A 15,909-nucleotide genomic window follows, 5' to 3' on the forward strand; every position below is an offset into this window, starting at 1 on the left:
AATAAACATCACTACGTTTTCTAACCAAGTCTTGTCTTTTCTGGTTTCGCTCCATCTGGGTTCCTCGAGTCTTGACAGGCACTAACCACCGTGCTAGCACAACCTATTTTTACTCGGTGGTGTACAAAGTCCAAATGGTCTAACCTCCTCACATTATACATATCTCTTACATACATAATGTACTCTCCCCTCACTCCCTCTGATTTCTCTCCTCAGATCTTTCTTTCAGTCCCAGACTTGGAGTTTCCTGTCCGTTTGCCAGCACTTTCTGTGGCTCTGCAGTTTTCTCATATCCGGCTGCTGAACTTCATCACAGAAGTTCACGCTGCTATTAAAATGCAACCAGATCTCATCAAGGTCCAAAGCGGCAGGCAAACAGTTTGGTATCTTTAGTAGTTTCACTTTTGTTTAAGTTGAGAGCCATTTGTTTTTGTCTTTTTTATCTGGACACTGAAGGACTCAAGCTCATCATTTACATCTATGCAGTACTCTAATTGCTTTTCCTCACATGCACTTGCTTTTAAAACATTTTCAGAAGGCAGCCTCCTCTTCCCTTTCCATCACTTTTTCCTTGCTTTATGACTTTGTTGAAAGCAGAGGAATAATATATGCATTTGGCTTGTTATTATTAATAATTGGGATTCAGCACAGCATGTACATTTCAGAACATCTCTGTTGACATCCGACATCTCCAACATTTCAGGGAAAAGGGAAGAGTAGACGTGGTACGCTCCATTGCATTTATTTGTAGCTGCCCTGAGACTTCTGTAAGCCATACACATCTGTACTTGTCTTAATATATCAAAAAGCAATCATGAAGGAAAAAGAAGGTGAACACTCTAAAAGGGCTGCCCAGATTGTATTACTTTTTTTTCCAAAAAGCATGAGCCAAAAGGAATTTTTCTGGAATATGATTTAATTTCTTATAAATGCAATAGGGCACAGTGTCTCAGTTGGTAGAGCTATTGTGTTTTACCGAAAAGGTCGCTGGATAAAATCCCGGCCGGGGGCCTTTCTGGGTGAAGTTGCATGTTCTCTCTGTGCATGTGTGGGTTTTTTCCGGGTTCTCCAATTTCCTCCCACACACCAAAAACATGCATGTTAGCCTGATTGGTAACTCTAAATTGTCCCTAGGTGTGAGTGAGAGAGTGAATGGTTGTTTGTCTTGTTTGTTTCTATGTGTCCCTGTGATGGACTGAAGACCTATCCAGGGTGTCCCCTGTCTCACGCACAGTGATTGCTAGATATGGGCACCAATGACCCCCGTGGCCTGGAAAGGAAGAAGCTGGTAAAAGTTAACGGATGGATGGATGTATATCACCTGAGAAAAAAGGTGTTACTTAACCATCTTATTTTACATTTTTTTAATCTGTCATTGATCACTTTCTTGAAAAAAGTAATACTTTTTTGCTAAAGACATATGTCAGGTGGTTCAGTTTTGATACTTCATCACTTTACAATTCAGTTATTGTTTATAAAAAATGACAAATGTGTCATCCTCAGCTGTTATATTTTAACTATTTTTAGAATGTATTTGTTTCTTCCAGTATTTTACCCTCTTTTTAGGCATTGCACATTTGTATGCCATTGGGATCACTCTTCCCAAGAACCTCTTAAAACAGCTTTTTTTTTCGAGGAAGATAATTCAAAACATTTGCAAGAGTCTCACGTGTCGCCTACTGGTAAAAAAAACATCTCCACATCTGTTTTGATCTCTGCTTATGACACTTACACAAATGTGCTTTAAAAGCATTTGGTTGGGATTGATAAAACACAAAATGGTGCACTCAGTCGGACAACACAGTCTATAAATGCTCAAATGCTAAATCAATTGATGCAGGTTTGAGCATAGTTTCATCAGGAATGGCAATCGGTGTAAAACAATTTCCAAATCAATCCTGTGAATTTTGCTCGCTGTGGTGACCCCTCCTGAAGGTAGTTGCCAAAAAAGATTAGGAAGAAGAACAGCTCAAACCTTTATCCATGTCTTTTATTGCAGGCCTATGTTTATGACATCCGTAGCAGCACCTACCTCCACAAACTTCAGAGACACTCAGACACGGTGCTCAGCGTAGCCTTCAATCCTGCTACACCAGAGGTAAGAAGATTCCTTCTGATTTGTTTTAGTCTTTCCATTTAAATAAGGCATAACTGTTTTGCATTTTGTAACCTACTAAAGTAGAGTAACATATGTGCTTATTTATTGCTTTAGTTGCACACAAAATGGCAGTGTGAAGAGAAGGAACATTTCTTTTCGAGAACTTCCCACTTCTTAAGAATCAACAATAACACTGTAACTTGTGGGGAAAAGCCCAACAAAATTCAGTCAGGTCATCTAGATGTTTTTTTTTTTTTTTTGAGACGTTTCATCCTTCATCCAAAGGTCTTCATCAGTCCGAGGAGCAACAACAAACTGAGTCCCACAAGCAGCTCACCCACATAGTGGACCAACCAGTTTGATGGTGATAAGATGGTTTCTGGGGTCCACCCTCTCCCCCATTGACTCCTCTGAAGCAGCCATAGCCAAAGTGGTTAAAAACATCAAAGTTCATGCTCAATAATCCAGGAAGAAAATCCAACAAAGTTCAGTCCGTTCATCTGGACGGTTTCTTTTCTTGTTGAGACATTTCGTCATTCATCCAAAGGACTTAATCAGGATTCTGTTTTGAACCACTTTGGCTATGACTGCCTCAGAGAAGTCGACAGGGGAGTGGGCGGGCCCCAGAAACCATCTTATCACCAACAAACTGGTTGGTCCACTATCTGGGTGTACTGCTTGCGGGGCTCAGTTTGTTGTGGCTCCTCGGACTGATGAAGTCCTTTGGACGAAGGAAGAAACGTCTCAACAAAAAAAAGAAACTGTCCAGATGACCTGACTGAACTTTGTTGAATTTTCTACCTGAATTATTGAGCATGAACTTTGATATTTAGGGAAATAAGTTGCTTTACTTTTTTCCCCACCCACCATAGTCTGGATAATGTTACTAACTTCCATTTATGTTTGATTATTATGTTAAACATGTACCCACAAAGTGATCAACTACTTGAACTGTAAATTTATTCTGAATTGAACTCTTTGGAAACATTATCACTAAAGTTTGCCTGATCCAACAAGCACATAGCCATGCTTCTTTACCATACCCCTCCATCACATAATGTGTCTGGACAAACAGTAGCTCCTGGTGTGAATGCCCTGAGACTGGGGGATAGGACTTTAGTCCGAGAGGTGAAATGTGTCTGAGGCCAAGAGTTTAAACTGAAAGAATGATGTCCTGAGGCTGAGGTCACATATCTGGGCTCAGACTATCCTCTCTGTTTAGTGTTTGGACTTTCAGGGCAGTGACGTCAAAGAACTTCTATCAGAGACTTTAGTATAATTTATTATAAGAAGACTACATCATAAAATAACCTCAGCATGTAAGTATTTCTAAAAAGCAAACAGCATGACAGTGTGGATACTTTTTCCCTGTTTTTAAGTGCAGGATTCTGTATGGCCTGCTTCAACTTTCCTTGTCGTTTTGTTTTCCACACCAGATTGTGCATCAACACATAGAATTGCTGATTGTCAACTTGAAAATGTTAGAAATAGGATGCAGACGCCTCTATTGGGGCTTAACTTAAGCTGGACTTTAGAAGCCATGTCCTCGAAATCATAATCTTTTCACACAAATTAAAAACATTACAAGCATTGTGAAATGTATGAACTTTTCTCTTTTAACAAGTATCACTGTGTGCCTTCAGCTGTATAAACTATTTTAATGACTAGTCAGATCATCTGGATGGTTTCTTTTTTTTATTGCTGTAATGTTTCATCCTTCATCCAAAAGGACTTTTTCAATCCAAGAAGCCAACAAACAAAACAGATTCCCACAAACAGCATACTCCATAGTGGAAAAAAACAGAATCAGTTTTGTTTGGTGGCTTCTCGGATTGAAGAAGTCCTTTGGATGAAGGACGAATCATCTCAGCAAAAACAAAAGAAAGAAATCGTCCAAATGACCTGACTGAACATTGTTGGATTTTCTACCTGGATTATTGAGCATGAACTTTGGAGTTTTTAACCACTTTGGCATGACTGTCTCAAAGGAGTTGACGAGGGAGAGGGTGGGCCCCAGAGGAGAGGGTGGGCCCCAGAGGCCATCTTAGCACCAACAAACTGTTTTTTTTTCTTCCCACAATAAAGTATACTGTTTGTGGGAATCAGTTTTGTTTGGTGGCTTCTCGGATTGAGGAAGTCCTTCGGATGGAGGACGAAACGTCTCAGCAAAAAGATACAGAAACTGTCTAGATGACCTGATTGTTGGATTTTATACCTGGATTATTGAGCATGAACTTTGGTGTTTTAGTGGTTATTTTCTCACACTTAATCTTGGCTATTATTTGTTTTCATAGAACATTTATGAATACAAACCCAATGTATTTAGCATTTTGACACACTACATTTTACACTACACTACATTTTAATGCATTTTGTTTTCCTTGAACATGATCATTTTGTTTAAATCTCAAACTCTCACTTAAGGTTAAACAACAAACCATTTGTCGTACAATTATCTGAAAAGTTTGGTGTGTATTTCTCTCATCAATTTGTTTAATTAGCTGCATAACTGTTTTAATCAACAAAAACTGGAAGATTCCAGTAGAAAGTCTGAAATGTTTGGCAGACTAGTCAAAAAACAAAGACACGACTTCTGTCCTCTTTGAATTTTACTTCATGGGATGAACTTTTTTTTGCTTTCTTTACTTCCATCATCCTTCAGTGTTTGCATTAGAAGTTTTATTATTGTTTATAACGAAGTAACAATTTCTGTCCAACATGTTTCCAATGTTTTTATTTGGAGCACAAGTAGATTAGTCTGTGAAATATTTGAAGTACACAGTAACCAAACTTCTGCAGGATGACTCCCGAGACCTGTCAGTCCCTCGTATTGACACGAGGCACATGTTTTAAATCTTCCTGTCCATCTGTAGAACTCTGTTCAGTGAAACCTTTCAACACAGCACTGATACAATCAGTTGTTCGATTTTTCAAGTGGAAACTTTGGTTCATGGCCACATATTGGCTTCACTAACCTGCACAGTTTGAAGACACACTTCATCAGTCAGTGCATGTTTGGTCTACATCCCTTCTTCTGCACGTTCTGTTTAATTGGATAGGATATAGAAATAATGCGAGAAGTTAAAAGTTCAAACAGGTTTAGTTTTTGTTCATAGTTGTAAAATTTGATCATTCACTCAGACACAACATGTGTTGTATGATAAAGGTAAAGTCAGTTTATTTTGATTTGTTCAAATACTTTTTTTTGGGGGGGGGGCACTTTTGAATAAGGTCACTTTGACAACACTGAATTGGTTCTTATCTGATTAAACCTGCATAATTATATATCTACATTATTCCACTTTAGCTAAAAAATACTGTATATGTAAAGTAGCTTAGTGCCTTGTGACATCTTGACAATATAGCTGCATTGCTACATTTTATAAAATGCAGGTAAAAAAATGTCTCCAACCTACGCTCACCTTTAAGTTTATCCACTTTTCATACCCAGATGTTCTCCATATTAGCTGCTGTGAGAACTTTTTAACTCAAGAAACAGACAAGTAATATCATGCAAATTTTCCGCTCATTTTTCATCTACATATTCCGCCCTACTTTAAAAATCACAGACCAGTCAGCTCTGGCTCTTTTAGCAGGGAGGCAGTTGTCAATCATTACCCAAGTTTGATTGAAATCATTCTTTGCAGCACCTTCTTGTCAGCCTCAGAGCAGTTCCCATTTCAGACTGTTGTGAAAAATGTCTGAACCCTCTCCACCACATGATGTCACTGGTCAAGTGAAGGCCCCAATTACTTGACTGTTTTCACCTGCACCACTGCTTCTCCTATGAAGAGGAGGGACAGGGTTAGACCCTCTCCTGAAGTCCACCACTGTATTAGTTGTTTTCATATTATTACTGGTGCCATTTGTAGACATGCACCCTCTTACTTCCTTAAAACTTCTCAACTCTGTGTATCAATGCTTACGTTGCACATAATTATACTTACGTTGTAAAATTGGTTCTTTTTATACTTGTTGCTGCTTATTATTATATTTAACTCCAATACCCAACAATATTACCATATTTTTTGCTGTATAAGTCACATTTTTTGGCATAAATTTGCAAGTCCTGCAACTTATACACCCAAAGCGACTAATATATGTTTTTTTTTTTCCCCATATCTATAACCCAATGTTTGTCTGAGATCTGACCATTTCATTCATTCTGACATGGAAAATATTCAACACTACCATTTTCAGCTGCTAGAGGGCCCTCGACTATTATGGCAAGCCAAGTGTCTCATTAATAGGTAAAATGGCTATTAATGAGACACTTGGCTTGCCATACAAAGTCACCTTTGTCTCGCTCCGAAACTTCTGGAGCAAATGTCAAATCAGCTGCATTTCGCCGCGCCGCCCAGGTGAAATGCAGCTGATTTGACCATTAAAGTGAATTTATTAAGGAAAAGTTCAGCTGAGACACATTTTACCATAATTTCAAGCAAACAAAAATTGTTTTTAAGTGTTAATCTTATTAAATTCTTGTAAAAGTCCTCCCGTGCACGCTTTCGCGTCCACTATTTGGCAGCCAATCGATTTTTGGCACAACGCCGGCCCACGTTTCTGGGTAGTCAACGGTGATGCGTAACAAACGCGACTCATCAGCGGTGATGCATAATAGATGGAACTTATACGGCGAAGCGACTTATTTATGACCACTTTATTAGACATATTTGAACTGATGCGACGTGTACGGCATCAAGTACGATAATAAGATATAAACAATATCTTGAGTTAGATCCTCCTAATGATGGATCAGAATTGGCTTCTCAGTATGTAAATCTCATTTTCTTCAGCCAATTTTTTTTTATAGTACAGTCAGAAACAATAAATTCTTGTCCTTCACATTTGGTTTTCATTTCCTTTGAAATGAAAACAAAGAATACGTCTATTTTCAATACATATTGCTTTCACTTCTCTGTCCTGATGCGTTGACCTCTTCCTTGGCCTACCTGCATGATTCTTTCATACAGCCTTCCCCTTTTGTTTGTGCCCATTCCAAAATTTATATTAAGCTGTCTGGGAACATGCAGCACATTCTTTTGTTACACTCTGCCTTGAATTACCTTCCTAAAGGAGTTTTAAAGTCCTTTCTGTGGTTATAAACTGACAGGTTTCTTGTTCACTTTGTGTTTATGCCGGCTACGTATAATGTAAAGATATCATGATTCTAGTTTAAATCTACGGCTTCAAGAATTTCTAGGCCTTTAATGTCAAAATGCAGTTGAGAAGATGAATTTGTTTTTCTTACTCGGTAGCTATGGAGGGGGAAAAATCCATTGATAGTAAATGTATTTGTTTGACTTGTGTTTAGTGTTTATATGAACTGTTACTGAGCTCCTTCGTGTAATATGGCTCTGATCTGGACTGTTGGAATTCGTGCAGAAACTTGACCACCTACTGACACAAACAGCTGCGTGTAAAAGTTCACACACTATCATCCAAATTTGGACGAACAGTGAGCGAATCATTTCAGAGACCTCCATGCTTAGCACTACTCCATATGTCATCTTGTATCATCTTTGATACAAGATGGCATATGGAGGATAAGACCAGGAAAACCAAAAATGCAGCTGGTGTCCCAAAAGACCCCTCTTATGCATCATTTCATTTGTGGCCTTTTGGCATTTGTAGGGTGATTTGTTCTCCCTAACTGGGATCCACTTGGACGTAGAAGCAGTCACTTGATTTTAAGCCAGAGTTTCAGCACAGGGCCACACTACAGTAATTGTTAAAAAGTTATTTTTGAGGTAAAATTATTAAAAATGTGTTGACAACAAATTAATTACTTGTTTTTTGGTATATTTTGTTGACAAAAGGTAAAGCCTTTATTTAAATACATAGAATTTTCTTCTCAGGGTTTTTATTATTGGTGGGGCAACACAAAATGTGGAGACATTACCTAAGATTTACATCTCTTAATCTTTAGCAGACCATATTATTTAGAAATTACTTGTAAAAATGATTTGTAGCTGAAGTGATACTGAAAATGTTTATTTGGTGCCAACAACGCCGTGCGCTTCCAGGCAGTGACCTTACTGATGTTCCAACTATGCTGAATTGATGCCATGTTTCATGGAGAATGTAATTTATTTTTGCCTTTCTCACTAACTCAAGCATAGCTTGCTGGTCAAGTTAGCCTGAAAATTCAGTAAAGTAAAACAAAATAAAGGATTAACACACCTCACAGTGACTTAACTGTTTGTGATACCGTCACATAAAGTAGACGTGCACATTTAATTTCTTTGTTGGATTATGATATGATTTGTGTTTTTATCCTAAGTGGAAGTACAAAACACAGTATTTTATGTTCACTTTCACAGACGGAAATACTTACAAGAAGAATGAAAGACTCAGAGTACACACTTTCCTCTTGTGTCCAAACAACAAATGCAACACCTGCTTTGCCTTTTGATTCAAAATGTGACATCAGATTGAGACTGAAACAAGAGAAATTATATATTCTGTTATAACGTCCCTGATGCATGCTTAATAATCCAGGTATATAAGTTGGTCTTTTATCCAAAAGACTTCATTCTGAGGAGCTGCAACAAATGGTCTTAAAAGCAGCACCTTCTTGTAGTGGATCAACTAGTTTGCTGATGATGGCCAAAACTAACTGTTCACATGCAAAAGGAGGACCATCAGCCTAACGACTGACCGTTAGTGCCCTGATGGCTGTTTGCTATACAAAGAGGGCTGAGTGATACTTGCAATAACAGCCTTTTAAGAAGGGGACAACTGGACACGGGGGCCTCCGCCCCTGTTTAATGATGGACAAGTTCTCTTCACAAAGATGGCCTCCTTTACTCCTCTCTCAAATCATCGTTCCTCTCTATCCAGGATGTGAACATCTTCATCCCTGAACGAGTGACCACTTGCCTGGAGGTGAGTGTAAACCACAGAGTCCTGGCCTGATGATGTTGCTCTTCTGTGCTTGGCCATCCTTTAGGCCAGTGGCTGTTTCAAAAAAGTTTAAGACAAAAACAACTGGACTTTTTTTGTAACAGAAGACGTTTTGCTTCTAGCGAAACGTTTTCTGTTACAAATAAAGTCCAGTTGTTTTTGTCTTGAACTTTTTTGAATTTACCATGTCCTGGATGACTGAGGATCTTCACCAGTGCAGTGGCTGTTTAGTTTCCCCAATGTAAGACTGATCACCCTCCTCGCACTGAACAGCATGCACAATATTACTCTGTTTGTGCCGGGGGACTGGATTTTTGGGATGGACAAGTCTTTGCAATAATGTATTTTGGGGTTTAAAAGCCATTGGGACATTGTGTTTATAAAATAAACGTCTTGGTTTCTCTGAAACTCCCTCAACATATACAAAGTTGAATGACCACTGCCGGTCTGGGTCTGGGTTCCTCCTTTTCACCTGATGGCTGGCTGGAGTCCTGTTTGGGTTTCTTCTCTGCTTTCAGAAAAGCCCAGTTAGGATATCCACATTGCTCTAGAGCCTGTCCTGTGTGGGATTTCTCCTTCTGCCTGGCTCCTGAGTTAGTGGAGATGCTGTTGTAGACATGCAGAATGTCTTACATGCAGTAATATTTTCAGCTGTTGTAGTATTGTTAATAATGGCACCTTTTGCCTTGAAAATTTTCAAAATATTCATTCAAGGTATTTTTTTCTTTGAGTCTAAGAAACTAATGTAACTCTGACAAATACATTTTTTATTGACATAACTGATTTATTGAAATCAAAGTACAAGTTTATTTTGTAACTGCATATTTTCCACTTCAAACAACTTGTTTTAAAACAAGATAAAAAATATGTTTAATATTTCTGTTATAACTCAACCTGTTTTATACATATTGTTAAAATTTGGTGGGGTGTTTTTTTCATTCAGCCTTTATTTATACATGTTAGTCTAATTGAGTCATGAGGACTCATTTTACAGAGAGACCTGTTTTTGACAGATAACATATAAAGTACATACAACAATAATTCAACAAAAAGCAATTAAAATCAAATAAACAGTTATAAACACAGTCAAATCAAGGTGCCATATAAAACAAGTAAAATACTAAAAACAAGAACATATTTGCTTTTCTATTTCTATTGACATTATCAAATGTTTAAAATCCCTTAAAGGAATCAAAATGGATAGCTTCAGATCTATTTGCAAGGTGTTCCAGGTTACAGGAGCAGAGAAAGAAAAGGCCTTTTTGCCAAGTTCAGTTCGCACTGAGGGAACGCTGCAGGTAATGAATCCCTGAGAGCGCACGCCATAACTGCACTGATAACGTGACATTTGGGAGTAAACATAAGAAGACAGAAGACCAAGGAGTGCTTTATAGATGAAAATGAACCAGTATGAGAACCTACATGTAGATAATAATGACCAACTGACCAATGAGAACAGAGTGCAGTGATGGATATGGTAGTTACAACCAGTTATGATTCTTAGTGCCCCATGGTAGACAGCATCCAACATCTGCAAGGAGCTGGCTGGGGCATTTGTGTAAATAATGTCACCATAATCAATGGCTGGTAGGAAAGTAGCGGCTACAAGGTGTTTCCTGGCGTTCAGGGTTAAGCAAGATATATTTCTGAAAAAGATCAAGCAGTGTATCAATTAAAATTCCCAAGTATTTGTAAGAATCCACAAACTCAATAGGAACACCATGTGTGGATGAGATAGGAGGAAGAGTTACTGTTACCAATTTTCTGTTTGAAAACAACACCCCTTTGGTTTTATCAGCATTTAGCATCAGTTTGAGACGGAACAAGTCTGACTGAACGATGTCAAATGCAGACTGTAGAAGCTGGAAAACCTTGGCAACTGTGTTAGCTCAGCAATAAACAATTGTATTGTCAACACAGAGATGCAAGGAGGCATCAGGAATGTTTTGACCTACATTATTTATATAAAGTGTAAAAAGAGTGGGTCCTAAAACGGAGCCTTGTGGAACGATTAGTGACTGTTAAATAGACGAAGTTACACTGTTGTGTCAAACACATTAGTGTGTTAGCAGTGTTAGCAGAGAGTCATTGCTAACACATATTTTGAGAGCTGACAGATTGTGTAAAATATGTTAACTAACTTTGACCTGCAGTGTGTTGGTGGATCATCAATTCACATTATCACATTATCCTTCAAGGACTGCTAGGACTTTAATTTGTTCTGAGCTTGCCGAACCTCGTTTTTTGGAGGGTTTCTCAAATTTTGCTTAATTTTTATTGTTTTTTTACACTTGTATTTTCGTTACTCTAGTAAGACTCAAAAGGAACATTTTCTTTTATCCAACATATCCATGTTTGAGACCAGTGCCTTCTGAAAATCAAATCCACATTGCATGTTTAAATGTCTCATATATTCTTACTTTGAACTACTGATTTACGGTTTGCTCTCGAGGGTATTAAGCTGTCATGGTCCTCAATAACTCAGATTATGTAACAAGTGTTCCTTGCAAATTCTCAGTCTGATTTCACTTAGAATTCTCAAAGATTTTTCGTTACTTTGATAAAGGAAAATACAATAAATCTGAAAAATCATAAAGTATATAGAGCCAACAATCTTGTGCGTGTCCATCGATATTTAAAACTGAAAAACAAAAAAAATGCTTTGAAAAAAGTTTAACACGTGCTTATAAAAGACTCAAAGCAACTTGTATGAGAACATTTGACATTAGGTCCTTAAACAGAACCAATATGAGAACAGTGTTTCTTAGATGTGGGGCATTTGTGGTGGTTCTTCATGACCCCTTTCTTTATAGTCAAATAAATAAGTTTGCAAAGAGCTCTGTCTTCTAGCATTTAGATTCACTGAAACCTCAATTTTAATCGTTTTGTTTGTTTGTTTCATTTAAAAAAAAGTAAAAGTGACAGAAACTTTATTTTTTGTAATGCAGACATTTTCACCTAGACGTATAATTTAAAAATGGTAAATTCACATTTCTATGAGCTATTTATAAAGAACAGTGTTTACTTTTAGCTGGTGAAATAACCAGATGATAATGGTTTGGTTTGCCTTTGATAAGCAAGGCTGTGGTTTCCGGTGAAGCTAATCTTTGACCCCCTTAAGTTTTTAATAACTTCTTGTGCAGCCTGAGGACAGGACCAAAACAACTTAACTACTGATTAATGTTGCAGAACTGGAGAATAGTATGGATTCTTTAAAATAAAAGGAAATTATATGTTAGATTATCCAACACAAGCCTACATCGTGTTCTTTTGCTTACTTGGCTGATTATTTTTGTTTAAATGCGCTTGAGTTTGACCTTCATGGCAGTCCTGTTTATACAGTCTAGACTGGACTATTGCAATGGTTTGTTATCTGGGTGTCTGAAAACTTCTTTAAAAAGCCTTCAGTTGATCCAAAATATTGCTGTCTTAATGGCAGTTAGTAGGAGAGATCATATCTCTCCAGTTTTAGCTTCTCTACATTGGCTCTCTGTCAAATTCAGAATTCAATTCAAAATCTTACTTCTAACCTACAAAGCCTTCAACAACCTAGTTCCATCTTATATTACAGATCTTATTGTCCCATATTTTCCTAACAGAGCACTTTACTTTCAGACTGCAGGCTTACTTGTGGTTCCTAGAGTTTCCACGAGCAGAATGGGAGGAAGATCTTTCAGTTATCAGGCTCCTCTCTTGTGGAACCAACTTCCAGTTTCTGTCCGTGAGGCTGACACATTGTCCAGTTTTAAGACTGGGCTTAAGACTCCTTTTTGATAAATCCTATAGTTGTGGTTGGCTTGTCATGCTGCCATAGGCTTAGACTACTGGAGGACAAACTGGCCTAATTTCTTAAAATGATTTTTTTAGTTATGCACCATATTATCGGCATGGTATCTGTATCGGCCGATATTAGCATAAAATTTCAATATCGGACATCAGCCATTCCATTAAAATAACTTGCTGATATTGTTTTTGCCTGCAGCGGCCGCACAACATGATGATGTTGCAGCACAACATGATGACGTTGCAGTGGCAGCGCAACACGATGATGTCACGCACACCTAATGAATCTCACGGCCGACATTCTGAAAAATTCAAAATGTCGGCTGCGTGGAAGTTTTATTTTTCATTGGTGAGGATGGCAGATTCCGAAGATTTATGTACTACGTTGAGCTTCGCTGCATTGTCCGCGGTCTGAGATATTTTTCCAACGTAACGTTACCTGAGTTACAAGCCATCATTTCCTACATCATTGAGACACTATTAGCCGATAGCATGACTTGTTGGGTGAGTTTTACCACAGACATTTGGATGTTGTGTTAGCTCCGTTAGCATGATTAGTCTTACAGCACAATGGATAGACAAAAAACTTTGAACTTAATAAGGCTGTCATTCATGCACAGGAGTGCAGTGGATCCCACACTGCAGCTAGGAACCCAGAACAAGCTTCCACAAGTGAGACAGCATCACAGGTGACCAATGCTAATAAATTACATTTAACACTTTTAATTTAATATAAGTCAAAGTGCTATGCATATTATATGGCTGTTACTGAATATATGTCACCAGCTCTTACAGCTGCTGCACAATTTTTGTAGCAAATAAGCCTAAATAAGAGGGCTATGTTCTGACAAAGGAACATATATAAAATATTGGTATCGGCATCGGTTATAGGCCGAATAAGTTTTAACATATCGGCATATCGGATATCGGCCAAAAATCCAATATCGTGCATTCCTAGAATTTTTACAAATGAGTAGTTTTCAGAGAGATCGATAGGCGGATAGGTGTGGCATCTGCAGTGAAGCAGGTGCTGTACTGATCTATCGTGGTGAAGAGAGAGTTGAGTCAATAGGCAAAGCTCTCAATTTACCAGTCTATCTATGATCCTACCCTCATCTATGGTTAGGATGCCTCCTGGACGCCTCCCTGGTGAGGTGTTCCAGACACGTCCCACCGGGAGGAGACCCAGAGGAAGACCCAGGACACGCTGGAGGGACTATGTTTCTCGGCTGGGCTGGGAATGCCTCGGGATTCCCCTGGAGGAGCTGGCCCAAGTGGCTGGGGAGAGGGACGTCTGGGCCTCTCTACTTAAGCTGCTACCCCATGACACGACTCCGAATAAGCGGAAGAAAATGGATGGATGGATGGATGGATGGATGGATGGGATAGTTTTCATTTGATATTTCTATCTTATGTGACTCTCGACCTGCCATTGTGTATCCGTTCCTCCTTCCTGTTCCTCTCAAACCCAGCCTGTCGTAGCAGATGGCCGCTTGTCCTGAGCCTGGTTCTGCTAAAGGTTTCTTCCTCATGAGGGAGTTTTTCCTTTCCACTGTCGCCTTCGTGCTTGTGCAAGATGAGAGTTCTGTGATGGAGTTAAACTCAAAGCAGTCTGCTCCTCAGATCAATAGTGTTAACTTGTTTTTTATATATATGAATGTCTCTGTTCAGTGCCCTGTGGTGACTTCTGTTGTGATATGGTGCTATATAAAACTGAATTTAATTTAATCGAGTATAGAAAAGGGACTACAACTTTCACCCGCCAAAGTTAGATTTAATCCACTCCAGTTTATGGCGCTTGAGTAGTGCTCAGACCTCAACTAGTGTGACCTCCTTTCCCAGCCCAGGCATCTGTTTGCCAGTAAAACATTTCTTCTGCGTAAAACTGCTTTAGTACATGGAAAAAAATGTTGGACTATTGTTGTCCAAATGTGGTTTTTATCACTGCCCTGCAAATCCTCCCAAATCCTGTTGTTTAAGTTTACTTCACAAAGACTGTCTTTAAAACCATCAGTCACCATCTCTGCAATCACTATAAAGAATAATGATCTAAGCTCATGGTGGTCCATCTATATCTGGATGTTGCAGTTTGTTAAATTGTTTTTCAGCTTTAAAGATTGCTGTAGCCGTTTACACCGTGAAGTGCCGTCAGAGGTTTTACATGAACGCTTGGATTTAAATGGGATAAAACTGGTTAGAATCGTTTTCACAATGGCTTGAAAAAAGTAAACATTGTAGCCATTTCCTAACTCTCTGGTGAGCTATCGCTGACTAAAATATGTACATAATTCTCATTCTGAACCCAAATGGCCGGCTTCCTACTGCTCTTGACGCTGTTGGCTGTGGAAGAGCTGAGGTAATCCTTCCTCTTTGTCATCTGCACTTTTGCCTGACGGAAAGTTCGTCATAAATAATCCAGAAATTACTGCTGTTGTGTTTGTCAATGCTGGGTTGTTCGCAGAACGTTAGTTTACTTATTCAATATTTCATTTATTAATAAACAGTTAATTAACTGTTGGTTTTCAATGATTAGCACCTTTATGATCAATACAGTTTTGTTAAGTTATTTAACAAACTTTAGATATTTTATGACAAATAACTGATATGAATGCTGTTAGAATGCAGCTTAGTCCTTTGTATATTGAGCTGTAATTAAAAAGAGAGTGTTAAAAAAGTTCATGCAAAAGTGTAAAGGTTGACAATGATGTCATTCTTTTTGTTTTTGTTTTTTTTTCTTCTTCTCTCTCTCCCTCCTAGCTCTTAACTGGAACCCTGGACGGGAAGCTAAGGCTGTTTCAATCTGGCACCGGGTCCCATTTGTCTCGAGACACCACTGCTGCTTTGCATTGCTTCCCCAACATGACTGCATAATTACGATGGGCTGCTGCGAAGACCATGCAGCTTTCATTAAGGCAGCTGGAGCCCACCAGCAGTAAAAAAAATAAATAAATATTTTTTTGTTTCCTTGTTTCAAAGAAATATAAAAGCATTTATGACTGAAAATAAAGGCATCTATTTTATAATGTTCTCCTAAAACATACAAGGAGTAAACTGAAACTTTCAAGAGATGCTCACATTGTGGCTTCCTCATCTCAGTCTCCCTGTTTATACGTTTTTCTCTC

The 15,909-nt window shown here is 38.4% G+C and overlaps 1 protein-coding gene across 1 annotated transcript in view; it reads left to right on the plus strand.

Moving 5' to 3' along the window:
• The window catches only part of wdr27 (WD repeat domain 27), a 62,878-nt gene extending 47,220 nt beyond the window's left edge, over positions 1-15,658 (plus strand). Inside the window, exons 22-24 of the mRNA XM_037693197.1 lie at positions 230-357; positions 2,000-2,098; positions 15,545-15,658. Coding sequence (XP_037549125.1) covers positions 230-357; positions 2,000-2,098; positions 15,545-15,658 — 341 coding nt within the window. The remainder of the gene's footprint in view (positions 1-229; positions 358-1,999; positions 2,099-15,544) is intronic.
• Positions 15,659-15,909: the final 251 nt, after the last annotated feature.

Source organism: Nematolebias whitei, chromosome 1 (genome assembly GCF_014905685.2).
Source record: "Nematolebias whitei isolate Nwh7 chromosome 1, NemWhi1, whole genome shotgun sequence".
NCBI lineage: Eukaryota > Metazoa > Chordata > Actinopteri > Cyprinodontiformes > Rivulidae > Nematolebias > Nematolebias whitei.